Source organism: Neolamprologus multifasciatus, chromosome 16, assembly GCF_963576455.1.
Source record: "Neolamprologus multifasciatus chromosome 16, fNeoMul1.2, whole genome shotgun sequence".
In the NCBI taxonomy this organism is placed as follows: Eukaryota; Metazoa; Chordata; class Actinopteri; order Cichliformes; family Cichlidae; genus Neolamprologus; species Neolamprologus multifasciatus.
Window position 1 is genome coordinate 19,136,487 of NC_140454.1, and position 27,868 is coordinate 19,164,354.

Here is a 27,868-nt window from a genome sequence, read left to right on the forward strand (position 1 = left end):
GCCAGCTGGTGGATGAGGGAAAGGGGACGCAGAAGGAAAAGAGACCCGAGGCGGCCGCCGGTCCAAGTGTGAACTGAACTTCAGGTAAGAAGTTATGACCTGCAGTCTATCTGGGTCAGATATAAACCACGTTTAGGTGGAGTTTATTTTCGTTATTCTGACTTTTTCCATACTGCGTACTAGCTAGCATGACGGAGTTTCTATACAGCTGGGTGGGTGCTATGAAGTTAATGATGTTGAACTTTATTTTGTTCATAAGTTATTAGAGTTGCCAACCGTCCCGTCTGGTATTCACAGAAAATATTATGCGTTTCTTATTGAGGTGAAAAGGAACAGTTTGTCCCGTAATTCAGCTACAATGAAAAAGACACAAAGCTGGAGTTATTCTGTCTTTGCTGCACAGCTGCCTCTTCTTCTTTCATTCTCCCACCTCCCTCTCCCGTATCTACTTCAATCATGAAAACTCATCAATGATCAGCTGATCGGCTCTCTTGTTTGTTTATCGCCCACTTTGCGCCAGAAAGAGGAAACCATGTCGCGTTAAACAACAGCAGCACGTTTAAGCTTGATCAGCTGTTGTTAGCATTTATTTAATATTAATTTCTAGTATCAGTTGATGTTTGCTGGAGCCACAGCTGTATAGCTGCTGGTCATGGTGTCGGTTTGGTTATCTGGTGAGAGGGAAACATGAAGATGAAACCAGGAGATGTCCTTACTGAATCAGAGCTGAACAGGTGATGGAGAAACAGGTTTACCTTTTAGGTGACATGAATGAGTTGAAGGGAAGTTATGAACTGTTTCTGAGAGACAGATAACCCCAGGATCCTTTTTAGGTAGCTGACAGCTGGTAACTGTGCATGTGTGGATCTAGCAAAGTTTTGCCAGGGGGGCCAGGTAGGGCATTAACAGGGAGAGGGGGGCACAAAGAAGTACTTTTCTTTCATATTCTCATTTAAAATGTCTAGCTTTTAAAAAATAATTATCTGAATCTTACAACAAAGGATTGATAGATTGATGCATATATACCATCAAACAGTGAACATCACTGTCACAACAGCGTTTGCTTTCATTCAAAGGCTTTATGATTTTTCCTATAATGGTGGGCCAGTCTCTAGTCAAAATGCCCGGGCCAATTTTTTGTCCCAGTCCAGCCCTGTATGCAGCTCATCTGCAGTGTGGTGTTACCTACATCTTCCTATTCAGAAGGCAGAATTTCCGAGTTCTGAGTACAATCAAAGCACCACGACTGCAGTTTTCGTGTTGGATGTAAAAGGCGCACATGACGCTGTGACCTAGGCTAGAATCATGGCAGCAGTCAATGACGGTCCAGGCGTGGGATTTCTCTTGTGGAAATATGCACATTATCTTTTCCTTTCTATTGGTAGGTGGCACAGTGCACTTGTGGCAAGTAAGCAAGCTAGAAGACTGGCAAAGTTACGGAAGCAACACATTAACAAGAGAATTCTGAGTAAAACCAAAGTTACTTTCCCTAGTAACTAGTTACTTTGAAAGTAACGAGTAACTTGAAGTAACTGAGTTACTTTTGATAGAAGTAACTAGTAATGTAACTAAGTTACTATTTTAAAGTAACTTACCCAACACTGGTAACAGTCATAATGTGGCGATGTTAGGTGTGTACAAATTTTAAATTATTTTCTGTTTATAATTTTTTTATAATGAATTTGTTTGTGCACGGTGCATATTAGGTTACGGACAAATCCTACAGCTGTGCTATCTTCATGAATCTCTGTGAATCAGTAGTTGGAATATCCTGAAGATGTCTGCTCATAAGTGTTTACTGTCTTTAAACAAGTGATTATTAGTTAGATTATTGATCAGATTGTCTGCACTCCGTGTGTATGGACTGGTCTGAAGCCACCATACTGACCTGCATGATGAATGAATTCAGGCATAAATCCTGGATGATGTCAAGCAGGCAGTGATCTGCAGAGAATTAAGACTCTGCAGCTGTGCTGAGCGATCACTGCATTGTTTTTTTTAGCCTTCTGCATGCATTGTATGGGTATAGCTAATGTTATTTATTTTTAGTTCTCCTCTCTTGTGTACATTTCGCTTCAACAAATGGCAGGATGCAGAGCAGTGACGATGTGGGCAGTAATGAGGGACTAGACAGACGGGCCAACAGTGAAGGTCAGCTGTAACAAACTTACTGATAAACAACAACACGGAAAAGCTTAAATTTGTTCTGCTGCAACACCACAAAGCCTTCTAACCTCCGTACGGCACATATAGTCATGTGAAAAGAAAAGTATATCCTGCTTCAATTCGAAGGTTGTCTATATCCGGCATAATTTAAAAATCATCTGGCCCTCAGCAGCTATTAAAATTCTTTAAATACAACCTCAGGTGTGCAATAACACCTGGCATTTTCATTATTTATTTAACAAAAACTAACCAGAAAATGCAGAGTGTGAACAACTAAGTGCACCTTTACTGCTTCGATTGTATTTAAGAGGGTAAGTAGCAGCCAGGTGCTGTTAATCAAATGCATTTGATCAGCTGTAAGTGTGAGCATAAAGCTCTATAAAGCATACGTTCTGGCGGTTTGTTGATGTGGAGCATTCAGGTGTGCGTTAGCACAATACCAAGGAGGAAAAACATCAGCGATGATCTTAGAGAAGCAATTGTTGGTGCCTATCAATCTGGGAAGGGTTATAAGGCCATTTCCAAGCAATTTGAAGTCCATCATTCTACAGTGAGAAAGATTATTCACGAGTGGAAAACATTAAAGGCAGTTGCCAATCTTCCCAGGAGTGGACGTCCCATTAAATTCCTGTCAAGGTCAGACCATGCAAAGCTCAGAGAAACTGCAAAAAACCTACATCTCACACTCTATGGGCCTCAGTTAGCTTGCTAAATGTCAAAGTTCACAACAGTACAATCAGAAGAAGACTGAAAAAGTATGGCTTCTTTGGAAGAAGTGCCAGGAGAAAGCCTCATCTCTCTGAAAACAATATGGCAGCATGGCTGAGCAAGGTTTGTATCTGAACAAACCACAAAACATTTGGAACAAAATCCTTATAGACACACTATCAAAGTGAAGAAGTTGGCCGAGTTCAGAGAAAGCCAAACACTGAGTTAGCCATGGTGGTAGAGGAATGATGATTTGGGCTTATTATCATCGAGTCGACCATGAACTCCTCTGCATACAAAATATTCTAGAGTCAGATATAAGGGCGCCTATTTGAAAGCTAAAGCTTGGCTGAGACTGGGTGATGCAAAAGGACGATGATCCCAATCACAGCTGAAAATCTCATCTATGTGTGTTTCAGTGGCCCAAAGTCCAGACTTGAATCCAACTAAAATGCTGTGGTGGGAGCTTGAGAAATGATAACTTCAAGTTGTTGCTGGTAAAGGTGATTTTATAAGCTACTCAATCATCAAAAATGATTGAATTTGGAGGAACGGTTCAATGTATAAAAATTGTGTGATGAAGAGTGGACAGGTATTTGTTATTATAAGGATTTTCTGTGCTCTGGGTAATGAAGTGAGATTAATTAAGTACAACAATATTGCTTATTTAAAACTACAGTATTAATATCAATTCAGCATTTTGTATATTTGTTTTTGCATTAATTTAATTATGTGCATCCTTATTTAGTCTAATAATAATGAGTGGGATTTAGGGAAAAGCTGTTTTGGGCTTTTATCACATAAAAATGTCAACTGTTCTCCAGTTCTGAGCTAAAATGAAAAGAATTGTTTGTGGCAATCCTGATTGTGAGCAAGTAAAAAATATTAGACTGAAAACACACTGGATGCTTTGCTCACACTTCAGCAGATCAGCACAACCACTTTTATTTCTGTTTTGACTTGTGTGGTGCCTTTAATGCAGCATGGTTGGTGTAAATGGTGATTATCAGACCCATTCAAGCTTGTGCCGGCAGATGAATGACAACCTACACCCCCCTCACAGTGCAGTGGTTGTGACAGCCCTGAAGGATAGTGTCTGCCTTGTTAAATGTTTTACTCTGTGTGAAGGAATTCCAGCTTACCATAAACCCTGATGACACCTAGCTAACATCATGCTAGGTGACAAAAGTGATGTCCCATGCTTAATCAGTAGGGTTTAATATTATGTCAGCCCACTCTATGCAGCTTTAACAGCTTAAAATCTTCTAAGAAGGCTTTACACAAGATTTAGGAGTGCATTCATAGGAATTTTTGACCATTCTTCCAGGGGGACATTGGTGAGGTCAGACAATGATGTTGGAAGACAAGGCCTGGCTCGTAGTCTCTACTCTAATTCATCCCAAAGGTGTTCTTTCAGGTTGAGGTCAGGACTCAGTCAAGGTCTTCCACACCAATATCGCTCATCCATATTTTATGGATCGAGTCATGTTGGAAAAAGAAGAGGCCTTGCCCAAACTGTTCCTACAAGGTTGGGAGTATGAAATTGTCCAAAATGTCTTGGTATGCTGAAGCATTTAATTTCTTTCACTACAACTAACTCCTGAAAAACAACCCTCCTCCACCAAACTTGACACTTGGCACAATGCAGTCATACAAGTACCATTCTCCTGGTAACTGCTAAACTCAGACTCAGCCCTCGGCGATGGAAACTCGTTCCATGAAGCGCTCTACACACTGTTCTTTAGCCAATATGAAGACCACGTGAAGTTCGGAGATCTTTAGCATTGACCCTGCAGAAAGTTGCCGACCTCTGTGCACTATGTGGCTCAGCATCTGCTGACCCTGCTCTGTGGTCTTAGGTGGCCTACCGCTTTGTCACTAATTTGCTGTCGTTCCCAATCGCTTCCACTTCTTTATAAGTTGACTATGGAATATGCAGAGGTGGCATCCTCGCACAGTACCACGCTTAAGTTCACCGAGCTCCTGAGAGAGACCCATTCTTTCACAAATGTTTTTAGAAGCAGCCAGCTTGACTTTTTTTTCCTTTTTCTTAAAAACAACTGTGGCCATGGAAGTGATTGAAAAACCTGAATTCAGTAATTTAGATGGGTGAGTGAATACTTTTGCCAGTATAGTGTATTTGCCTTTTACGTCACTGCAATCACACAGAATCCCCCCCACCTCGAGTATGTCAAGAGTAAATGCAGCTGCCGCTGTCGTGGATAGAACAAAGAACACTGACATCACTTTGCAGAAATCAACACTTTATTGAAACTGTACTGCGAACCCAATGAACACAAAGCAAGCATCACCAAAGGTGTACAGAGCCTTATAACCAAGAGGCAGTAAGATAACCTCCACCTACAATGAGGAAACTCCAACCTTTTTTAATTCTTTGTCAAATAGTATCATACAATTAGAGTATTTCCAGGTCAAATGAAGTACATTTCAAAGACGAACTGCACAAAGGTTAATTTCATCTCATTGTGCATACGAGTATCACTTCTGAACAGAAAATGCAGGCCATAACTCTACTGCACCTTCAACCATTCCTACTTAACTGCGTAATGCAGAAAATGAGCCAAAGAGACTGGAGCAAAGCGAGAATGTGCTTTAACAGGATAAAATGATTTACAGGTATGAGATTCCCATTAGAGTGTGCTAATTGTTTCCACACCATTAGCGACAGTTATCTAATGAAGGATATTTAACCAGGCGCTGTAGTATATCTCACAGTTCCTCTAGGTTTTTTTCCCCAGCTGCACCCCCCTCCCACTCACGGCATGCACATCACTGGACCATTCCTACAGGCCATCCCAAGCAAACATCTTTTTAAAAAAAAAAAAAAAAAAAAAAAAAAAGAGGTGAGAAACAAGCATAAATTTGCAACTGGGGGTCAGTCAATGAGTGCGTACAAAAATCATTACATTTAAAACAATGTAAAACACAGCAGATCATCTAAACGAGCCTTTCTGCAGCAAATATGATGATTCAGCTATAAAAACAGACTTTACATTCGAGCCATATGTACATTGTAGGATTTAAGAATCATTTTACAGTTAAGATTGCAGATTTTGAGTGTTTCGCTCAACCCTAGCTTACAAACAACTAGCCTTAATGTAAAGCTCAGTTCTTGAGAACAGACAAGAAAAATGTGCAGAAGAGAAACAGCTTTTGTTCTCCTTCTGTCAATGAAGTGTCAGATTAACCAGCGGAATAAATGCAACGCGCTACAACGCTTCAAAGCTATGAACATTGTGATGGCTGTGTGTAAAAAGTGGTCACAGAGCAAGTCAGTCAGGTGCAGAAGCTGCTTCTCATTCACGTCTCACTCACTGCTTTCTTCCAGCTCCTTTCTCAAGCTGCAGAGAGAAAAATAAATCTGTTAATAACCTTACCCCATAACATAGTGAGATAAAGATTTTAAGACAAATGTGCTACTCGCCTTTTCAGGTAGGCGTGCACATTGTCAAAGCCGTGGTATTTGGCCAGGTACACCAACACTCCCGTCGCGCAGCGGCCTTCTCGGGCCCGGCAGAAGCTGCAGTTACAGATCCCTCTGCATGGTGGGCACTGCCACTCCTACCCGGAACAATGAGAATGAAATGAGTCACACATACAACGCATACATACACAGAACACAGTACATGTTTGCAAACTTACCGGATTCAGCAGAGCATCTTGGACCTCTTCTCCGTAGCGGTTACGAAGACACGGCCCGCAGAACTGACCCCTGACGCCCACGCACTCCGGACTACGGCAGTTAGTTTTGGTGTCGACTGTCTTCTGGCGGCACTGGTGGCAAGTGGTTCCCTAAAAAGAAAGGAGGTTTGTGAAGCCGAGTTGGGATGTTTTTTGTTTGTTTATTTGTTTGTTTTAAACTGCTCAAATGTTTCCGATTCTGAGTCAATCAAAGACTTACAGTGGAGCTGTTGTAGACTTTCTCTCGCACATTGTGGCAGATGCGCTGCAGCTCCATCTCTGTGATGTCCTCCACAGGCCTCACTACATGGGGGATGGCCTTGCATCCAGTGAAGGATCGGCGACGGGGCTGCACACCAATTTGTTTTAAAAAAAAGTTAATTAGCATGCTATTATGTCTTTTAAGCGAGTCTAGAACTGTTTAAAATGATTAATGGTACAATCTGACTTACAGGTTCATCAACTTCCTCATAGAAGCGACTTTTGCGAACCAGGCTGAACTTGTCCTCAAGCTCTTCCTCTGGAGGTGGGCTGGGAGGTCCGTCCACCAGGGAGCGGGACCGTGTGTGGGGCCGAGACAAACGCTCTTGGTTTCTCCTGCAGGATCCCGGGGTTCCCATGGACCGCCGAGGTGCCTGTCGGGGCTGAAGATGTGCAAATGTTAATATAGTATAGAGAACCAATTGGCAAGGTAAAAATAAAACAGACGATTTGTTTATCTCCGTTACCGTAGTTAACGACATCCGCCTTCCAGGAAAGAGTCCAGGCACTTTGTTCAGTTCTGCCATGAGCTTTGCAAGCTGTAAAAACAAGTCGCCATAAGTAAATAAGGCCAAACCATGGTCAGTTTACAAAGTGAATTGAATGTAACCAATTTTACCATTTCTTTGTTCTCCTTAATATTCAGGGCTCTTTTGCTCATGAAGTTCTCCTCTTCATCCTCCGAGTCAGAGTCTCGCACTTTAGGCTGAGGCAGTGGTTCGGATGCAGGCCTCTTCATGCCCGTCTTTTTGGTGGGGAAATTTAAGGCAACCTTCAGGGTGTTGGACTTGCGGCCACGTCTCGGGGGTTCAGCATCTACTTTCTAAACAAAAATATAAACATGAAATTAGAGGAAACGCTTGTGCTTTCTGAAGATGTTCAGTTCCGTTTTGCTTTGTGCAGACCTTACCATAGCTTTTATCCGACTGCTGATCACATTCTCCTCAAACCCGCTGCACGTGTCCTCCTCCGAGGTAGCCTCAAACACTTTCCGCTTCTCTACCGTTCTCCTCGTCTGTCTCAAGTTGTTCCTCTACAACGGACACGAGCATTAGTTTCATACAGTTCACACATAATAACATTTAGCCTATATTTCATCAATATTTCATTGGCATTTTATCGTTACCATATTTGCATAGCCTCCATCGGAGCCAAAACTGTCGCAACTGTCATCAGAAGAAGAAGAGGAGGAAGTCTCAATGGGGACTAGCGGGACGCTGCGGAAGCTCCTCAAGCTCATCCTGGTGGATGGAGACTGGGCGGCCAGTTTCTACAAAAGAACAGCAAGAGCATTTAGAGAACAGGTACAGGAGCACAACTGCTCAAAAATCAGGAGGGCCTATAGAGCCACGTGATTTACTGTTCTCCTCAATGAAGAAGCCAACAAAACCACAGAGACTTCCTTGCAAAGCCTCAAAAGAAAAGAAATGGTGGAGCTTCATATGAAAACTGAGCAACAAGAAAGAAAAGTCTCTGAAGCCCAAGCTGAGGTCCAAAAACCAGACAGAGGTTGTTTAAAAAACAAAAAGTAAAGGAAAAGAAATGGCTTAAAACCACTTTCACAGTTAATTCTTTCGATGGGCTTTTCATTAATGTTTGAGCTTCAGTTTTATGGGACACACCCCTAACTATAAAGCTAGCAAAGGCAGACAACTGGGCCATGATTGATCTGCATTAAAAAACGTGGATGTACGCAATAAAAACGTTCATTCCGCCGTATATGTTGCATTTCAGTTCGTTTTTTTCGACAACGCCAACAATAAACACGGACTATAAGGATAAGGGAAAGTTGGTGTTTACAGTCCAACTTAACTAAGATCATTTGTTCAAATCCACTCAAAAAGTTAATAAAAGCACTATAAATGATAAAGGAAGCAATTTTATTAAAAACATCAGGGTGTTTTTCTTACCTTGGAGCGAGTGAGAGGCATTTTTTTTCTTTTAAAACTCGTCACACACGAACAGAAACGGATCCAATCCGTGCAGCAGCTCTGCAGCGAACAAAGCAGGACCTGCAGCTGCAAGCGGTCCACACTCCGTTCATTTCCCGCGCCAACGCAAAGTCCTGAAAGCTGCATAAAACGCAGCGACACGTTTTTTAAGTAACAGAGCAAATTTATTATGGAAAGCACAAGTGCCAAACTCTTAAACAAGCCTTTATAATTGCTTGAAGTGTCCTCTATATTTATGTGAACCGCCAGACTTAAAAACTAACGAATTAATGAATCATTTGAGATATGTGTCTTCCACGGCCTTTACCGCGGCGCGAATTTTTTTTACAGAGCTATTTGCATACAAGGCGGGTAAAATGTTGACTCTTTTCCAACTTCACAAACAGACCAGATTCCCCCCCCCCCCCTTTTTTTTTTCTGCAAGGTTATTTCATGTTCAGACCAAAGTTCAGTATCCACACTTAAGTTAGAAGCCAGGAAATCAAATACAATTTATGAAACCTGATTTATATTTATACATATAAATATTTATGGTGGAATTTATATGGGTTTTTGTTGCTAAATAGGATAGATTGGATAGATTTGTTGGCAAATGTGGGATTGAGATAGAAAAAAAGAGAATTTAACTGAATCAAGTTACATTTCAAAGAGAAAGTTACCCTGCAGACTGCTGTGAAAGTGCGATAAGACAAAAGAATGGCTGTAAACAACAGGAAGTGGGCATGATTGCTTATACATCAAAGGGAATAATGGGGTGGGGTGAGGTAAATCAGTTCAAATAAAACTTTGTACTTCTGAATTATTATATGTTAAAAAAAAACACACACACAATAGAATTGATGAGGCAGGAATGTAGTTTACATTTAAATCTTTATTTTTAGGATTGATAAATAGCATCATATTTTCAATGCGAACCACGGTTTTGAATGTCATCTGCAAAAATCACAGACTACACTGTCGTTTTTAAAAATACGCTAACAAATAAGCTCATTTTTTTTAAATACAAATCCCAGTTACTAATTATGTCATGTGAGCAGACATAATCCATGTGTAAAACCTTTTCAGTGTGTTCAGTTCTTGTGTGGCCTACATTAAGTTCTTCCACCACCACCGCGCCCTCCCCTGCCCCCTCTCCTCGGTCGACCTCTGACTTGTTTATTGTCCTGCCGTGGTAATCTCTTATGACGCTCCACTTTGATCCACCCTCCGTCACTGCTTTTGCCCCCCTCCTTTTCCTCACTGGCATTTTGTGTCACAGACAATAAACCCGGTATCGATGGTGTGCGGCTCTGTGGTCTGGCATTGTAACTGTTGGACGGCGGTCTCCATGGATGTCGGGGGGTTTTGCCACCTTTATTATGAGCATGTCCACCTCTACCACTACTCCCTGTATGACCCCAACCCTGCACCCCACCCACAGTAAATGTATTGCCCGTGTTGCTATTTCTGCGATAGTTATGCACTGCCCCTGCACTGAGCGGGCGCTCTCTGTCTGAGGTGCTCTCTGACGTAGTGCTGGAGGGACTGCTGCCCTTTGACCCCAGATAGAGCGTTGAGAGTTTGGCTGACAGGCTGGCAGTTGGCGAGGAGCTGCGTGAGTCGGCCCAGTGAGAAGAGTTGACGCGGTTTGGAGAGCGGCGCACAGCTGCAGCATAAGAAGACACATGTCTTTCATGTGCAGACAGGAACTGAGGCAGAGTGCGAGCATCAGAGCTCATGAAGGCAGTGTGAGCAGCAGTCGTCGGCTGGGATTTCTGGGCTATCATCTGCTTCAGTCTTACATTGTACATCCACTTTGGATCAATATCTAAAACAGAAAACACGTACCTCATATACACCTCCTATATGAAGATTTTTTTTTTCTGATAAAAAACTATGAATAAATAATAAATATTTACCGCGGTTTGATCTGTCCTTGAGGTTCCAGTCTGTGCTAGCTGGGGCTGTTTCAATGACGAGCTCCACAGTCTTGATCTCGTTTCGTCCACCATTGACGCTCCATGTCATCGAGCAGCTGTGTCTGGTGGACTTGGGAGACTTGACATCATTCTGAAGTGAAAGTAGTGATATTTAATGTATGTTGTTAAACATGATTGTGCGTGACTGCCTGTGTGATGCATTTTCAAACTGCAGCTGCTAAAATGACCCACCTCATAATTGACGGTATAGTCCATTCTCTGGTTCTCCTGTAGCCCAGTGATCCATTTGTCCATCACAAAAGGTGGCTGCATTGAATAGCATTATTTTGTTTGAAAAAAACAAAAAAAAAAGAAAATTGCAACCACCACAATACGTCAGGTTAAAATGCACCGATCAAAACAAGGCGTGTTACAGAAATGCGTTTCTGACGGCACCTTAGTCATCCGCAGGATTTCAACATCTTGTCTGTTGGCGTTAAAGACGACATCTTTGATGTAGGTTATAGCGACTTCATCGCCGTCGAGTTCCATGTACATTTTCCATTTGCAGTCCTTGAAATAAAATAATTGCTGGTCAGATAATGTAGGTCTCAGCGACAATAGATGTAAAAGTTTTTAATTTCACTCATCTGTGTGGAGAACTTGGTAAATCTTGTATATAAACCAACAGCACAACCTACAGGTAGTTGAATGACAGTGGCCAGAAAGCCTCACATTGTGGGTGAAGACAGATAAGTATGAAATAAAACTTTTAAAATAAACTGCTAGCAGACCAAAGGGGAGAAAAGACAGAGTATATGTATGTATGTAAAATGCAGTTTGCATGTAATGTCTACAGCAATGCAAACCTAAGTTAAAAGACTGATCTTTATGGAATTAGGTTCTCTACATAAATATACCTCAAATTCGGCACATTTCATTAAATTACTCTAACAGAGAAACAGAAACAAAAATCAGCAGGAAATATTTTCATGCCGCTATTCTAAATTCCAAACATTTAGGCTTTTTTCAGAATCCAGGATTAATTTTTTGGAGCAGGAAACTGTCTGATTTTAGTTGATAAACCCTTTTTTTTCTCCTCATGGACTGCTGCAAAGAGACACACATCAAACTGGGGAGGCACAAATCGAAGCGGTTCCCCAGCCCTCTTCTTCTGCATACTGAATGCTGACGACGCATGTAATGATTTCGCCAATCCCTAAAAGCTGCCAGGAAGCTACAGGTCACTGCTTAACCACACAGGGTTCATGGCACAGGCCAATCCATTGTGCAGTGATCACAGAGAAAGACATCAGAGGAGTGGCACTAACACACTCGTCTGAGGAGCCTTCGCCCTCTCCTTCATCGTCCCCGGGGGCTGGAAATGACTAAAAGGGGGGAAGCTTGAGCAAGCCTCTGGCTCAGAAACACACCAGTGGCCCAACGCTGGCCTGGTGTCGGGCCTGGACGGTCGCACCGGGGCTCCCAGGTCTATGCTAGTCTAATCACTCCAGCAGAAACAATGTCTGGTAATGATGCCTAGGACCCGAGTGCGTCTAATGACAACTCATACATAATTCAGCACCTTTCACTTGGCTGCACGGTGATATCCTCATTAGTAGGGGACCCTCAGTGGCTGTCAGATGGTGGCCGCACAAACGCAGGCCCTCATTTTGTCTTTGAGAAGTGCAGCTGCTTCCATGACATCGCCAGCAAAGAGGGGCGAAGAAAAAAATGCAGTGCGGGTTTGTTTTATTTAGTGCAAAAAACCTTCCAGTTTGTAAAAACAAGGCTGACACGGAACCTGACACCAGGCAGGGGAAAATAATTAGCTCTCATTTTCTCAGCCTCCTGTTTCCTTCTCCCTGCTGTGTTTTCTACCCACTAAACCACCACATGTCAGAAGAAATGGGAGGCAATTAGCAGGCTCGTTTCAGCCCTGCCGAACACACTGAAAGAGGACTATTTATGATGGGACAATGAACAGCTGAAAGATTAAATAACGTTTGCCTTTTAAAAGAAAATGACTTCTGGCTAAATGGGCTATTTTTGATTAAATTCAAACAGCAAGTGAAGAGCCACCCTTTCTCCACAGTTTGAGACCCTAACAAAGGGCTGTGAGCAAGTTGAGGTGGATGTGGTACATGGCTGAGCCTGAAATGTTTATTTGTCTGGTTTAATACATGTCTAGTGATGCCTTGAATGGTCAGCATAACAGCCGCCATCACGAATCGTCAGAACAAACAGCTTCAGTTGTAGTGGGCCGATTCAATCGCATGTCTCTATATCTCCTTAGAAAGTATCAATTATGCCAAAAATGCTCAAAGCAGACAACATTTCTTTGTGATGTTCTTATTTTTTTGGGTTTCGTCGCTTGCTCACAGCTGCAAAATATGTTGGAGTCAGTGTTTGAATGTGTTTCCTGACAGACTTACAGACTTTCCTGTTGCTGGTTTCCAGTGGTACCCAAACACCAGCTCCAGATTTACAGTTTTACTCTGCTCCACCTCCTTTTCTAGTTCATCCTTGGGGAAGAAAACAAAAGCACATAAACATAAGCCCCAAAAGGTGCGTGACAATAAAAATGTAACACGTCTAACGGATGAAGATACCTTCAGCAGTGGCGGGAAGTGGACGAACCCGAGGTAATCATTAGTTAGCTTTTCGATCTCACACTGGAAAAAGAAGAAAATTCCCTCTGAATTCACCGCAGAGCCAAATATCAGCGAGCTCTGCCGATATCCCGTAAATGTTTTCGGTTAATGGTTAACCGTGTCTTGCCTTAAGGTGCATGACGTGACCTTTGGACTTGACCCCCATGTCCCGCATGTCGGTTTCTGTGAGCAGCAGCAGCCTCCGTCCGGTGATGTGGTTTTCTTTAAACAGATCAGCATAAAGCTGCATGTCACATGCGCTGTCTCCTGGCAAAGACACAACCAAACATTGAAACGAGCGCGGAAAAAATGAAGAATGCGAAACTGAAAACATTTAAGACGATCTGAACTGTTTAGAAAGTAAATGAACAAACCTGCGCCAAATATTTGCTGCATCCAGAAATACTAAAGGAAGAAAATCACAATTTAATCGTTTTAATAGCAATCATGACTGTATCACAATTTAATTGGCTGCAAGTCAAAACACACTGATACCAACCACATGCTCCTCTGTCCAGGTATATATGTCCAACGTGGGGAGCAACTGCAAAGACAAGACAAATTTAATCCAAAGCAACAGAATGTGGTTGGATATAGGCATCATGTGTCCATCTAAAAAAGGCCAGAACTCCAAAGTAAAACTCACAAGACTAGTAAATATTATTAAAATGGAAAATATCCATATTTTTCTCCACATCTTTGAAACCATTACTTTTTCAGTTATTGTGCTTTGTGATTAAGAAGACTGGATGTAGCCGTAATGGACTATATCAAACAGAAATGCCCATCTGACTGATCTAATGTGATCTATTTGAATGAAAAAAAAAAAAATCATTTATTGCTCATTAAATGCAATCAGGCAGAAACTTGCCAGCCAAAATAAAGATTTCATCATTGTGATTATGAGACTGGTGTGTAATGACAGAAATAATGCAATGGGAAATTGGAGAAAATACGTCTAAATGAATGAGTAATCCCCCATTCACTGTCTTCTTCCCACGACATCCTGTAACAGCTCGGATTATGAACTAAATGCCGGGCTCAGTCGACAGTCGCTGAGGCTGCTGCCTCATAAAGCCACTCAGCCCTACAGCGCTTTTCCGCCTCCTCCTGTAATGCAGTTCAGAAGTAAACAGATTCGGAGACACTAAGCCAATGCCAGAATCCCACTGGAGTGACTTAACATCACTTTTCAAAAGCCATATTGTATCTCACAAATGAGCAGCCATGCTTGTGTGGCACGTCATTGGCAAGTGTGGTTAAATCTAAAAATTTGAAATGGGGGATACAGTCTTTGTGTTTTAAGATTTATATGTGGAACATGCAGGAGAAAAGGACTTTGAGTTGGGTTTAATTCACACAATTGTGCCCCCATGTGGACTAAGTGGATGATGGGTAGTCAGGCCATGGATATACTTATAAAGAAGCATGTAGTCAATGTCTCAACAAAAGATTGAAAAATGGCCACAGGAAATGCATATTTTACTTTTTTTTTTTAAATGAAAACACTAAAAGCCATGCTCTGTTATCATTAAGTTTATTAATACTAGCTATAGAAATGTAACTAATATCATTTTAATGGCAAAACGTTTGTTTTATTTGTCACTAATTGTTCAGATGTGGAAAGTAATGAAATCGAGCCAAGGCAGATTAGGAGAAAATAAAAAGAAAATCATCTGTTAACAGAAAAACAAATCCGATGAAGAAGTTTCACTATTATAATGGAAAATAAAGGAAATAAGAAGTTTTCACATGGAAAAACACAAAATGCTGATTGTTATGTCTAGTGTAATATGTCTAGGAGTTGATGGCACAAGAGGATAGGCAATATTTGTACAGGATTATTAGCTCATGGCAAGAAGCTAACAAGCAACAACAGAGGAATACAGAGGATTACATCCTCATGAGACTGACTGATTATAACAAGCGAAGGGGACAATTTAATGGGCTATGCTCAAGGAAGCATGTCCTTCCCCCACAAGAGGCATAATACCTAAGTGAACACTAATGCTAATATGATTTTCTGTACTGTAAAGAGCAGCTCTTGAGACGTAATTCTGTGTGGATAAATACAGCGAGGCGTCTATAGAAAGATGTTACTTTGTTAAGCTCTAAAATGTAAATTCTTTGGCTGAAAATTCATCTTTTTTGGAGGCCTTAGGAAGAAACCTGTTTTCAAAAGTAAAATGAGAGAATGAAGCTGACAGCCACACAGCAAAGTCCCTCTCCTACTGTTTTGAACCTGGGTCACTCAGAGGAAAAAACATGTACTTTCTTATCCTGGTAAGAGAGTGTGTCTCAACAACTGCACTCCACCACAACCAGAACAAATTGGCCAATCTTAATGTCAGCAAAATGTCACTTCATCATAAAAGCCTGGCCTTCTCTAGGCAACTGGATCACATGGCTCTTACTTCACAGCATGGCACTATACATCCAGAACATTAGGCATACGGCAAATTACATCCATAATATCCACAGGTGGAGGGCTTCAAATATGTTCTATAATTGTGACCAAGTTCCTGCGCCGTATGTGGTGGAAATACATCATGAACATAGCTTATAAAGCAGAATAAATGCTCTTTTATGGTGTGACAAAGTAATGATTAATGAAATAATTGTCAAATAATTAATAAGGCAACTTAACAAGCTGTTCATATTAGTGCTTTCACAACTCCAGTAATATACAGTGGGGGATGTAATTATTTGATCCCCTGCTGGATTTGTAAGTTTGCTCACTTACACAGAAATGAACAGTTTTTAGTTTATATGGTAGTTTTAGTTTAATGGAGAGAAACTGAATTTCAAACCAAAAATCAATAAATTACATAAAAGTTATAAACTGATTTGTATATCATTGTCCAAAATAAGTATTTGATTATTAGCATCTCCCAAGAAAAAAATGACTTGGTACCCTGGTGGAAAAACCCGTAACATTTCTTGCGGTTGGTCACCAGGTTTCCACACATCTGGGGAGGGATTTTACAGAAGCTCTCGAAACCCTTATGTAGCATCCAGTCGAACTGAGAAGGCCAGAACTGATGGTTGTTGAATGACCTTTATTATTCCTTGCCTTGTATCAGACAACGAACCAACGTAAGAGCTAGACAAACAAATAAAACAATTACCATGTTATTTATGTAACACCATTTTAACCGCTCATTACGCTGGTCTAACCGTTTTCTATTAAACTATATAATACATATTATGCATTTCAGATTGCTCAAATTAAATCATATACATTACAAACCTTGTTCCCCTGTCGACTGTAGCTAGAACCATTCGCTTTTGTACAATTTAACTATGTTTTTCTCTCCCTTTTCTCCGTTAGCATTAGTTTACCGTTTTCTTCTGTCTTTTTTGTACATCGAGTTGGTTTCCGTTACATCGTTCACTTCCGGTCACACGGGAAGTCACAAAAATAAAAGCACAGACGTTATATTACGTGAATATGAGATAGCTTTACATATCCGCCGTTACACTCCCACCAAATTATTTGCTGTTTCAAACAAAATAAAACACAAATAATTTCTAAACAGGTAAGTTAACAATGATAATACCTTTGTATATGCAACAACTAATTTTCATTGCATTTTAACTTCTTAATGCATCTTGCCTTTCACAACTTTCTAACAGTAGAACCAACTTATGAACTGGGCGTTCCACTGTAGACATCTTATGCAAACGTTCACCCTTTTTACTAAGGTTACTGTCTGCAAAGGTTATTTTGACCTTTCTCACAAGTCCGTCTTCATCTGTTATGGTGTCCACAACTCTACCAAGTCTCCATTGGGATCGTGGCAGTATTTCTTCCTTGTCCATCACTATGTCACCTACTTGCATATTCCTTTTAGCAGCATGCCATCTCTGTCGAACCCTGATGTTGTGAAGATATTCTCTCTTCCATCTGCTCCAAAATTGCTCTGTTAGGTATTGTACCTGACGCCACTGCTTCCGAGTGTACAGATCCTCTTTAACAAACTGTCCTGGAGGAGGCAAAGCTGTTGTGGTTTTCATAGTTAGGAGATGATTTGGAGTTATTGGTTTCAAACTGTTTGGATCATTGAGATTGTCTGTCGTCAACGGGCGGCTGTTTACTATTGCAGCTGCTTCATAGAGAAAGGTTCTGAGCGATGAATCGGTGAGTCGTCTCTTTGCGAGAGCAAGTGTGGCGTTGAGGACGTTTCTCACGGTCCGAATTTGTCGTTCCCATACTCCACCTGCGTGGCTAGCATGGGGTGTGTTAAACACAAAATCACATTGTTTTTCAGATAGAAAGGTTGTCAGTTTTTCAGTGTCTATTTCATTCAGTGCTGCACACAGTTCATTTTTGGCACCTACAAAGTTAGTACCTCGATCACATTTCATTTGTCTGACAGAGCCTCTAAGAGCTATAAAGCACCTTAGTCCATTAATGAAAGCGTCCGTAGTCAGGTCTTCTAACATTTCTACGTGTACTGTTCGTAAGTAGAAACAAGTGAAAAGGAGAGCGTACCTTTTGTTTTCTTTTCTTGCTTGTTTGGTTAGGAACGGGCCGAAAACATCCATACCACAGTATGTGAAAGGCGGAGAGTGTTCAACTCTTTCTGTGGGGAGATCTTTCATTTTTTGTCCTTCCACAGCTCTCCTTAGTCTGCGACATGTCACACACTGACGGATGTAGTCCGATACTGTTTGACTTAGCTTGGAAATCCAATAACCGCTGGACCGTATTTCGTTCATTGTGAAGCTCTTTCCTTGATGATTTATTCTTTCGTGACAGTGAGCGATTATGAGTTTTGTAATATAATGGTCTCTTGGAATGACAGTTGGGTGTTTGAATGTGTTAGGAAGCGATGAGTGTTGTAGCCTTCCTCCCACCTTGAGCACATTGTCTTCGTCCAAGAAAGGATCCAAGTTGTACATTTTGTTGCTCTCGTGTAGTGCCTTTCCTTTGCTTAATGTCTTTATTTCATCTGAAAATGTTAGTCCTTGTAAGTTTTTGATAATCACCATTTCAGCGTTTTGTCTTTCAGTTACAGTGCTGAGTGACTTTGATTTGTCTCTGAGTAGGAAACGTTTGAGACGTGCTATGGCACTGACAGCGTGTGACCAGGATGAGAACCTTGTGAGACGGTCACAGAGACTTCTGTGTTCTGTAGTTTGGCTGTTGAGTGTTTGCACTTTTCTCACCTCCGGATCTCCCACCAAAAGTTCAATAGACTCTTTAGTTGGAAGATTTAACTTCCTTTCCCATAAGAACTGAGGGCCTGTGAGCCAGTTTGATGATAGCAGTTCCGCTACTGATGTGCCCCTTGATGCTATGTCAGCGGGGTTTTCACTCGTCGGTACATAGAACCATTGCTGTGGTGCAGTATTGTTACGTATTTTTTGCACTCTATTGGCAACGAATGTGTGGAAGCGTCTTGCTTCATTGCTAATGTACCCCAGCGTGACCTTTGAATCTGTCCAAAAGAACTCTTCCACATTGTCATAGAGCAACTCTTCCTTTAGCATGCTGCTTACTGTGATTGATACTGCAGCTGCGGTCAACTCTAGCCTCGGAATTGTGGTAACCTTTGTTGGAGAGACTCGAGCTTTGCCCATTACAAAACTACAGTGTACCTCTTTGTTTTTGTTTATCAGTCTTAGGTAAGTGCATTGTCCATATCCTGTCGTACTTGCATCAGAAAAGTGGTGCAATTCTCCTTTTACCACATCTCCAAACGATGCAGGAACATAACATCTGTTTATTTGCAACCTTTTCAGGTTGTGCAGATCTTCTTTCCAGCACTGCCATTGCGAGTTGAGATGTTCAGGGAGTGGATCATCCCAGTCTGTACCTTGGCGGCACATTTCCTGTAGGATTCTTTTGCCGTTGAGAACATACGGAGCAATGAAACCCAAGGGGTCAAATATTGCTGCAACTGTGGACAAGATGCAGCGTCTGGTTGGGGGTTGGTCCTTTACAGCTCTGTTGAATGTAAAACAATCCTTTTCTATGTTCCAATACATCCCGAGTGCTCTTTCCGTTTGTGATTCACTGAATGTCAAGTCCTTTGTTTTGGTGTCTATTGCATGTTCTGAAGTAGGAATGTCTTTGAGTGCAACACTGTTGTTAGACACAAACTTATGTAACCTTAGTCCACCCTTCGCACATAGTTCACGTGCTTCTCTTGTGAGTTGTACAGCATCTTTCACTGTCTCAACGCTTGTTACTCCATCATCGACATAGAAGTCTCTGGTTATAAACCGTGCCGCTACGGGGTACTTGGAGCTGTTCTCTTTGGCTAAACGTTTAAATCCATAATTTGCACAACCAGGTGACGAAACAGCGCCAAAGAGATGTACAGCCATTCGATAAGCTTGAGGTGGTTTGCTCATGTCTCCTCCTTTCCACCATAAAAAGCGTAGGTAGTCGCGATCGTTTCTATTGACTTTGAATTGGTGGAACATTTTTTCAATGTCGCACATTAGCGCTACCTGATGTTGTCGGAAGCGGACAAGCACGCCAGTCAAGTTGTTTATCATGTCAGGGCCATTTAATAAATGGTCGTTAAGACAGGTACCCTTGTGTCTGGCTGAACAATCGAACACCACACGTAACCGTTCTGGTTTCTTTGGGTGATAGATGCCATGGTGCGGTATGTACCATGTCTCACCTTCAGGTCCATTATCATCAGTCTCTTCGGCATCACCCCTTTGTATAATGTCATTCATATATGTGACATAGTCCCTCTTGTATTTTTCATCGCGCATTAGTTTACGTTTGAGCTGATTGAGTCTGCTCTCGGCAAGTTGTCTGTTATCTGGCATTTGTGGCCTTTCTTTAAATGGCAATGGCATTTCATAATGTCCTTTTTCTGTTTGTGTTATGCCTTGTTCAAGTTTCTCAAGAAACCTAAGGTCGTCTTGAGACACCATCTTTTCGTTTATTTCGTTTTCTTTAAAGTCCTTTTCTAGTGCACGTATTGCATCTGCGGGAGTACATGGGGGCATTTCTTTAACAGTTATTCTGTGACAGAGACTCCTTGTTGTCTCTGATGCATTACATGGCACTGAGTTGCCAACTATGCTCCATCCTAAATCAGTTTGGATGGCATATGGCTCATTGGCTTTACCTACGAGTACTTGTCTGGGCGCCAGAGCTTGGGGACAAGTATAACCAATCAGGAGACTCACCTCACAACTGAGGAGTGGTGGGATCTCATCTACAATGGACGACAAATGACTCCACAGTTTTGCCGTGTCACATGTTGGTATGTGTTCTCTATTTGCAGGTATGTAGTCCTTTGTGTAAGCAGTTGGGAGCCTTAGCACTGTTGCTGAATTGTAACCTCTCACTAGAAGATCACACACCTTTTCGCTGCTTACTACTGCGTTTTTACCCATCATTGTGGTTAGTCTGAGTTTTACAGGGCACACATTTGCTTGCAGTTTCTGTGTTACATCCTGATCAATAAAAACAGTGTCACTCTGCGTGTCTAGTAGTGCATAGACTAGTTTTTCTCTTTGTGGATTAGCAGCCGTTGAGACCCATACTGGGACTATCATGGAGGTGCTGACTGTGTGTTCTGCTCTAGCGATATTTAACGCCATGGCTGTTGCGCTTTCAGGTGAGTTCCCTTGTGTTGCGTTGTCTATACTCACTTGAGCTTGCTTTTCTCTTTGCAGACTAATGCTGTAGTTCTCATCGTGAAGACAGGTCGGGTGTCTCTTAGAGCAGGTTTCACAAGTGAGGCGCCGTTTGCAGTCCTTAGCACTATGACCTTGCCTTAAACAACCATAACAATGTTTATTATCCTTTACATGTTTCTTTTTCATTTCCAGGGTCATTTGCAGAAAGTTTGGGCACTTTATAAGTGGATGCGACTCTTGGCACAGTGTGCATGAAGAACTGTTGTATATTTTAGTCTTTGCATCTCGTTCAGTTGTGTTAATGTTGAATACACTTGCCTTGTTTCTTTTGACTTCTCTTGTGTTTCTTTTGTCATCATTTGTTTCCGTGGAGCGAAGTGCATGTATGGAAGTGACTGGGTTGCATGCTACTTCTGCTTCAAGCGAGAGAAAGGAGGCAAATTCACTGAAGCTGGGGAATTCACCACCGCCCATGAGTGTCTTTGTTACATGCCTGTTCCATCTTGTGTTTATCCAGTCTGGCAGTTTATGCAACAGTTTCTGATTTTCTTCACAGTCATTGAGTATTTGCAGTCCTTTCACGTGAGGCATAGCAAGTGTGCATGCATTCACAAAATCAGCAAAGTTCCTTAGCCCGTCAGCATCTCTCGACTGTATTTTAGGCCAACTAGATAACTTCTCTCTAAATGCCCTTTGTAGCACGAATGGCTGGCCGTACCTTTGGTTTAACTTTGCCCAAGCGTCGTTATACGCTTCTTCATCATTTCTGAAGAAAGTCCCTTCAAGGCACTTACGAGCTGAGCCAGTTACATACCTTTTTAGATAGTACAGTTTATCTGCTGCTGACATGCCAGTTTGTTCAATAAGTGACATGAAAGTGGATTTCCATTCAATAAATTTTATTGGCTCACCACTAAACATCGCTGGTTCTGGCGTGGGGAGTCTATTTATTCTTATGCTGTCTTGTACCGCCTGTGCAAGCTGGCTGACACTAGGAGGGGCCGTTGGCGCCGGTATGGAGTATGATGGTACAGTGTGTTTGGGTGTATGCTCTGGGTTCACCTTTTCCATCTTAACTGAATATGCATCATCAAGTTGTGATAACTCTCTGTTGTAGGCGTCCAACCTGGCGCGAGCGGCTTCCACCTCCTTTTCGGCTTTCAGGCGTTCCAACTCTGATGTTTGAACTGCCATTTGTTTCTTATGCTCCTCTTCTAGAGCCTTTATCTTTTCCTTCTGTCTTTGTTCCTCTTGTACAATCTTGTACTCTGCCTCCTTTGCTGCTAGTTCTGCTGCTGCATCTGCTCGTTTTGAAGCAAGATGTGAGGCTGAAGACAGTTGGCTACGTTTTGATGCTGCAGTTGAACCATAGATGGATTGGGCATAATCATGTTCTAATAGTCTGCGTAGATGTTTTCTTTCATATTCTCCATCAAAATCTCCATCTACACCGCTTATTCTTTCCAGGATGACTTTCACAATGTCATGAGTAACTGCTTCACATGCATCAGTTTTTCTTCGTATGTCTGATGAAGGTGCAATGTGACTTCTCATTTCAGTGTACAACTTTAGCAGTTCATCTTTTCTTTGCTCTACATCATCTGCAAGATCTGCCATTTCTTTCTCTGAAATGTCCAACTTTAATCTTTCTCTTGTTTCTCGCACTCGTATTTTCCATTGTTCATAGAGAGTTAATAATCTTTTTTCTTTTTTACTTATCTCTTCCTTCTGATAAGTTAGCATTTTTTCGGTTGGCACCTTGGCTCTTTCTGAACGCCTTGGAATCACGGAGTCACCTTGAGCCTTATTTTGTGGCTCATTTAATATTTGTTCTTTGTTTGCAAACTGTTCATTAATGTCTTCTTCTGAATCCTCCATTTTAACTTTATTTTCCTTGTGCCTTTCGCCGTTTTATTCTCTGACCTGCTTCTGCCATCTGCTGGACGTTGTGGGAATTGCCGTTAAACCTTGAGCCCTCGTGGTGTAGCAAAATGGCGGCGGTCAAGCTCTTACTGTAGCATCCAGTCGAACTGAGAAGGCCAGAACTGATGGTTGTTGAATGACCTTTATTATTCCTTGCCTTGTATCAGACAACGAACCAACGTAAGAGCTAGACAAACAAATAAAACAATTACCATGTTATTTATGTAACACCATTTTAACCGCTCATTACGCTGGTCTAACCGTTTTCTATTAAACTATATAATACATATTATGCATTTCAGATTGCTCAAATTAAATCATATACATTACAAACCTTGTTCCCCTGTCGACTGTAGCTAGAACCATTCGCTTTTGTACAATTTAACTATGTTTTTCTCTCCCTTTTCTCCGTTAGCATTAGTTTACCGTTTTCTTCTGTCTTTTTTGTACATCGAGTTGGTTTCCGTTACATCGTTCACTTCCGGTCACACGGGAAGTCACAAAAATAAAAGCACAGACGTTATATTACGTGAATATGAGATAGCTTTACATATCCGCCGTTACACCTTAGGTTTTATGGCTGTTGCTTGGGAACTCAACATTTCTGCTGATTTTCTATAGATTTTCTATCTAACCCCCCCCACCCCCCCCCCCCCCCCCCCCCTCCATTCACCTTAATTGGCTTCATTATTAGCTTCTCCCTTTTGCCTTGGCAGTTTTGGGTAAGTGTCATGCTGGAAGACCCATTCATGACCCATCTTCCGTGTTCTCCCCGAGGGAAGGAGGTTCTCATCTAGGATTTTACGGTACATAGTCCTGTCCATTTGGCCCTGTCCTGAACCTTTAGAAGAAAAATAGCCCCAAAGAATAATGTTTCCACCTCCATGCTTGACTGTGGGGATGGTGTTCTTTTGATTCATACCAACATTTCTCTTCCTCCAAACATGACAGGTCAACTTGATGCCAGCTTGATTTTGGTTTCATCTGGCACTTTCTCCCAAGCCTTCTCTGAATTATTTAGATGTTCACCAACAAACTTAAGATTGGCTTGTCTATGTGACTACTTGAGCAGTGGCACCTTGCAAGTACTGCAAGATTCCAATCCATCACAGCGTAGTGTGCTCCCAATAGTGTTCTTGGTGGCTGTCACAACTGCCTTCATATCATTAACAAGCTCCTCCTGTTCAGTTTTGGGCTGATCCACCAGCTTTCTCATGATCATCCTCCAGGAGGAAAGACCTCGCATGGAGCTTCAGACTGAGGGCAAGTGATGGTCATTTTATATTTCTTTGCACCAATAATTGTCCCCTTCTCGCCACTTCTTGCTTCTTGCATATGGTCTTATAGGCATTTCCAGACTTCCCCTTATCTTTAGAGGTAAGAACAGCTGAGAGGCAGGACGATGTCAAAAGCAGGGACACCGGGGGAAAAGACAAGAAAAGAGGATAGAAAAGAAGAGACATAGAAGTAAATAACAAAGAAAAAGGTAAATGAGAAAAATCAACAATGTGAACCCTAAAAGCCCCAAAAGTTGATTCTGTCCATTTGGACGTAGCATGAACCCTTAATAAAATAATTTAAGAAACCAAATGTTAAAGTGAAGTTAACAGGACAGCAGAATGACAGAGCACATAGAAAGGAAGCACGTTTAATGCAGTTTATTCAAAGGCTCAACTGACTTGTTAAAGAAATTGTGAGTTGTCTATGTGGGAGAGACAGCTTCCAGGTATCTAACATGTGCATGATTCTGATGCATGGCCATATATAGGTTAAGACAAATGACTAGGTATCATTCACAAAAAACACTGGACCAGGTCTTTATGCTCTTGAGGATACTTGAGGGTGCATTGGAGTTTGGAAGCAGTGGTGCTCCGACTGCAGTGAAGCGGATGCTGTACCGGTCTGTCATGGTGAAGAGAGAGTTGAGCATAAAAGCGTAATATTTACTGGTCGAGCTACTCCCCTACCCTCACCTAAGGTCACGAGCGCTGGGTAGTGACTACACGAACATGTTTACAGATACTGGCCTCCCCCTTAAAGTTAGGGTGAAGAGCTCGGCCATCCAGGAGGGGCTCAGAGTAGAGCCACTACTCCTCCACATCAAAAGGAGCCAGATGATCTGGTTTGGGTATCTGACATGGATGCCTCCTTGGCACCTCCTGGGTGATATGTTCTGGGCATGTCCCAACAAGAGGAGGCCAGGGGGAAGACCCAGGACAAGCTGGAAAGCTTATATCTCTCAGTTGTTCTGGGAACCCCTTGATGTTCCCCCGGACAAGCTGGATCATCTTAACGTTGGTAGGCGTTGGTAGGCGTTGGTAAGCAACATGATGATATCACAATATACCAAAAATTCAAGGTTTTTGGACATAAATGAAACGTTATCATCATGAAATTATTTAATTTTATAAGGCTGTATAGGTGTATAAATGCTACAAATGGGTCATCTTGTCCCTCTAGTAGGTGGTTGCTTGGCAACATTATGATGGTCTAATATAGATGAGAAACTTCAGGGGCCTAAGATGGTAAATGGTCTGTACTTGTATAGCGCTTTACTAGTCCCAAAGGACCCCAAAGCGCTTTACACATGCAGTCATTCACCCATTCACACACTGGTGATGGCAAGCTACATTGTAGCCTCAGCCACCTTGGGGCGCACTGACAGAGGTAAGGCTGCCAGACACTGGCCCTCTGACCACCACCAGTAGGCAACGAGTGAAGTGTCTTGCCCAAGGACACAATGATCGAGCCTGCCCAAGCCAGGGCTCAAACCGGCAACCTTCCGATTATAAGGCGAACTCCCAACTCTTGAGCCACGATCGCCCCAGATATACCTGCGTGCCAATTCTGGCTACTCAGTTCCTGGTGGAGGAGCTGTGGGCTGATAAGATTTTGGTCAGTAATAAAAATGATCATTAGTTGAGCCCTAAATCGTTTTGCATTGGATGTTAGGGATGGATTAGGATTCCATTTCCTACATGGCAAAAAAAGAATAGAATTAAAGCTGTGACTGTCATGTCAGAGGCTGAATGCTTTAAATCTAATAGTAATTTTTTATTGTCACGATGCAAATGTTCACAACTCTGTTTCATACTCTTCTACTTTCCTTCTCATTTCAGAATAAGGTTGAGGGGACTTCAGAAGGTAGCTCAGAAAATAAGCCTCTACATGAAAACGCGAACGTGAACAACAGCGCAGAGTCGACGTGCTGCTGCCGTGACCACTTGACAAAGTGATGCGGCTGTCCTGAAGGTGAAGGTGGACCAAAGTGAAGAGGGGATAATGAGGAACTCACCGGACTGTTGGACTGTTCGATGAGTTTGCGCTCCCACATCTTTAGTCGCCGCTCACGCTCCTTCAGCTCTTGCTCTTTAGTGCTCAGGTCTCTCTCCAGCTTCTTAAGTCTCTCAAGTGTAGCTTCAATCTCACACCTTCATCATACAGCAGGAGAAAACTGTTAACATTTAAGGATGGCTGGATTTTTCTTAGAAAAACCAAAACCAACATTTTTCTTTTTTTAAACTATGTCTCTTTATTTTCTGGCTTCCCTACAGTCTTCCACACTCAGTCGAAGCTCACTCCTTACATAATTTCCAAAAACAGCTGCCCTGTAGTTTTTAACGAACCTCTGTAAAGCAGTGATCAAACATGCAATGGATCTGGGACTACATTCAGTTAGACTATTCATGACAGCAGGACAAGGTATGTGTTTGAAGGAATAAACAAAGTGGCTCAATAATAATCCAGGTTTTCTTTTTTCTTTTCTTAAATATGCGTATAACTCACAGCAACCACAAACAAAGGATAATATTGTTAGGTATGGGAAGTTTTCTGGTTTCCGAGTTCTATTGACAAATCACATTTCAGAAAGACGATTAGGGAACAAAAGAGAAATCCACTGGCAATCTCAATATATCAGTCTGACTTTAGTGAAATTTGTGAGAAGAATCATTCCACTGTCGCTTTTGGTCTTTGAGGGGATTTGTAGAGTGAGAAAAATAAAGAATATAACCACAAAATAAGACAGAGAGAGTTTTAGGACAGCATCCAGTGACACAACATTAAAATGAATCCAAAATAAAGCCCTGCACTCAGGAGGTGATTACAATTACGCCGACTCTTTAAATACCAAGTGCAGGACAAAGCTTGTTGGGATTTGTTTTGCCCAGCAGGTGGGGCTGCGCAATGTATTGCAGAAAGCCATGCTGAACTTCAGGCTCGCTAAAACTCCCACACTCTTTTCATAAACAAATGCAGTCCAGACAGGAAGGCCATAACTTACTCCTCCCAGTCCTCCAGTTCCTCCACCCACTTCCTTCACAAATAGTGAGCTCTTCGGCCTCCCGCTGTACTGACAGGCCTCTACATTTGGCATTGCCCTGACCCTTCCTGCTCAGTGAGCATTATAAACAGATAAAAACCTTTTATAGAAAAGAAAAGTACTTAAAACTGAAATAATCAGCGTATGAATCCTAACAATAAAGGAATTGACCACGTGTCAGCTTCCAGCCCCACATCTCAGCTGCATGCACCAGTTACATACTGGTATTATCCAGCAGCCAAGTTATTGTATTTTTAAGTTATTGTACTTGGAAGGGAGAATGCATTCATTTTTAATTTACACAAGCACTTCAGGTCCGTTATGTAAATGTGACAAATGTAACAATACAGCTAAAACAGGAAAGAATATGAACCTTAAAATGAAACTCAAAATCTTTCAATTTAAGTTAAATATTATCAAATAAAGAGCCAAAAATAGCATCTATAAAAATAGAACTATTTGGGCTTTTCTTGGTAACACAGATACCTGGGAAGCTAGAAACAGGTACAACAGGTTTCTCAACATCCCTTCTTTACGACTGGAGGTGCCATCTTTCACTTTGAGCCCTCTAATGTTGCCGGATCTAACTTCTTGGGCCAAAACACATTGTCACTTTCTGTTTTCAAGCAGAGATTTACTTCAACCTGCTCCACCTGCAGATGGCTG

General features: G+C 41.8%; 2 protein-coding genes across 3 annotated transcripts in view; both read right to left on the minus strand.

Annotated features, from left to right (window-relative positions):
* Positions 1-5,725: 5,725 nt before the first annotated feature.
* cdca7a (cell division cycle associated 7a) lies at positions 5,726-8,775 on the minus strand. The gene is made up of 10 exons (XM_085135556.1): positions 8,748-8,775; positions 7,964-8,107; positions 7,748-7,870; positions 7,457-7,660; positions 7,305-7,376; positions 7,029-7,220; positions 6,797-6,925; positions 6,538-6,687; positions 6,320-6,456; positions 5,726-6,236 (listed from the first exon to the last, which is right to left on the minus strand). The coding sequence occupies exons 1-10, from the start codon at positions 8,766-8,768 to the stop codon at positions 6,203-6,205; spliced, it is 1,206 nt and encodes a 401-aa protein (XP_084991682.1). The 5' UTR covers positions 8,769-8,775; the 3' UTR covers positions 5,726-6,202.
* A 537-nt stretch (positions 8,776-9,312) lies between these two features.
* map3k20a (mitogen-activated protein kinase kinase kinase 20a) overlaps positions 9,313-27,868 on the minus strand; it is a 32,945-nt gene continuing 14,389 nt past the window's right edge. Inside the window, exons 10-19 of one of the 2 annotated variants that reach the window (XM_085135555.1) lie at positions 26,177-26,312; positions 13,841-13,885; positions 13,716-13,746; positions 13,469-13,608; positions 13,300-13,362; positions 13,123-13,212; positions 11,144-11,260; positions 10,940-11,014; positions 10,688-10,838; positions 9,313-10,596 (exon numbers count right to left, since the gene is read on the minus strand). In XM_085135555.1, the coding sequence (XP_084991681.1) occupies positions 9,881-10,596; positions 10,688-10,838; positions 10,940-11,014; positions 11,144-11,260; positions 13,123-13,212; positions 13,300-13,362; positions 13,469-13,608; positions 13,716-13,746; positions 13,841-13,885; positions 26,177-26,312 (1,564 nt within the window). In that variant the 3' untranslated portion in view covers positions 9,313-9,880. The remainder of the gene's footprint in view (positions 10,597-10,687; positions 10,839-10,939; positions 11,015-11,143; positions 11,261-13,122; positions 13,213-13,299; positions 13,363-13,468; positions 13,609-13,715; positions 13,747-13,840; positions 13,886-26,176; positions 26,313-27,868) is intronic. The other variant, XM_085135554.1, reaches the window with a different exon arrangement.

Bases quoted from the DNA above. Each gene is read 5' to 3' on its own strand.
- cdca7a (XM_085135556.1), bottom strand. From the start codon at position 8,768: ATGCCTCTCACTCGCTCCAAG. The intron at 8,108-8,747 runs GTAAGAAAAACA...GTTCTTTTGTAG, and splicing joins TGCCTCTCACTCGCTCCAAG to AAACTGGCCGCCCAGTCTCC. The intron at 6,237-6,319 runs GCGAGTAGCACA...TTCTCTCTGCAG, and splicing joins GTGCACGCCTACCTGAAAAG to CTTGAGAAAGGAGCTGGAAG.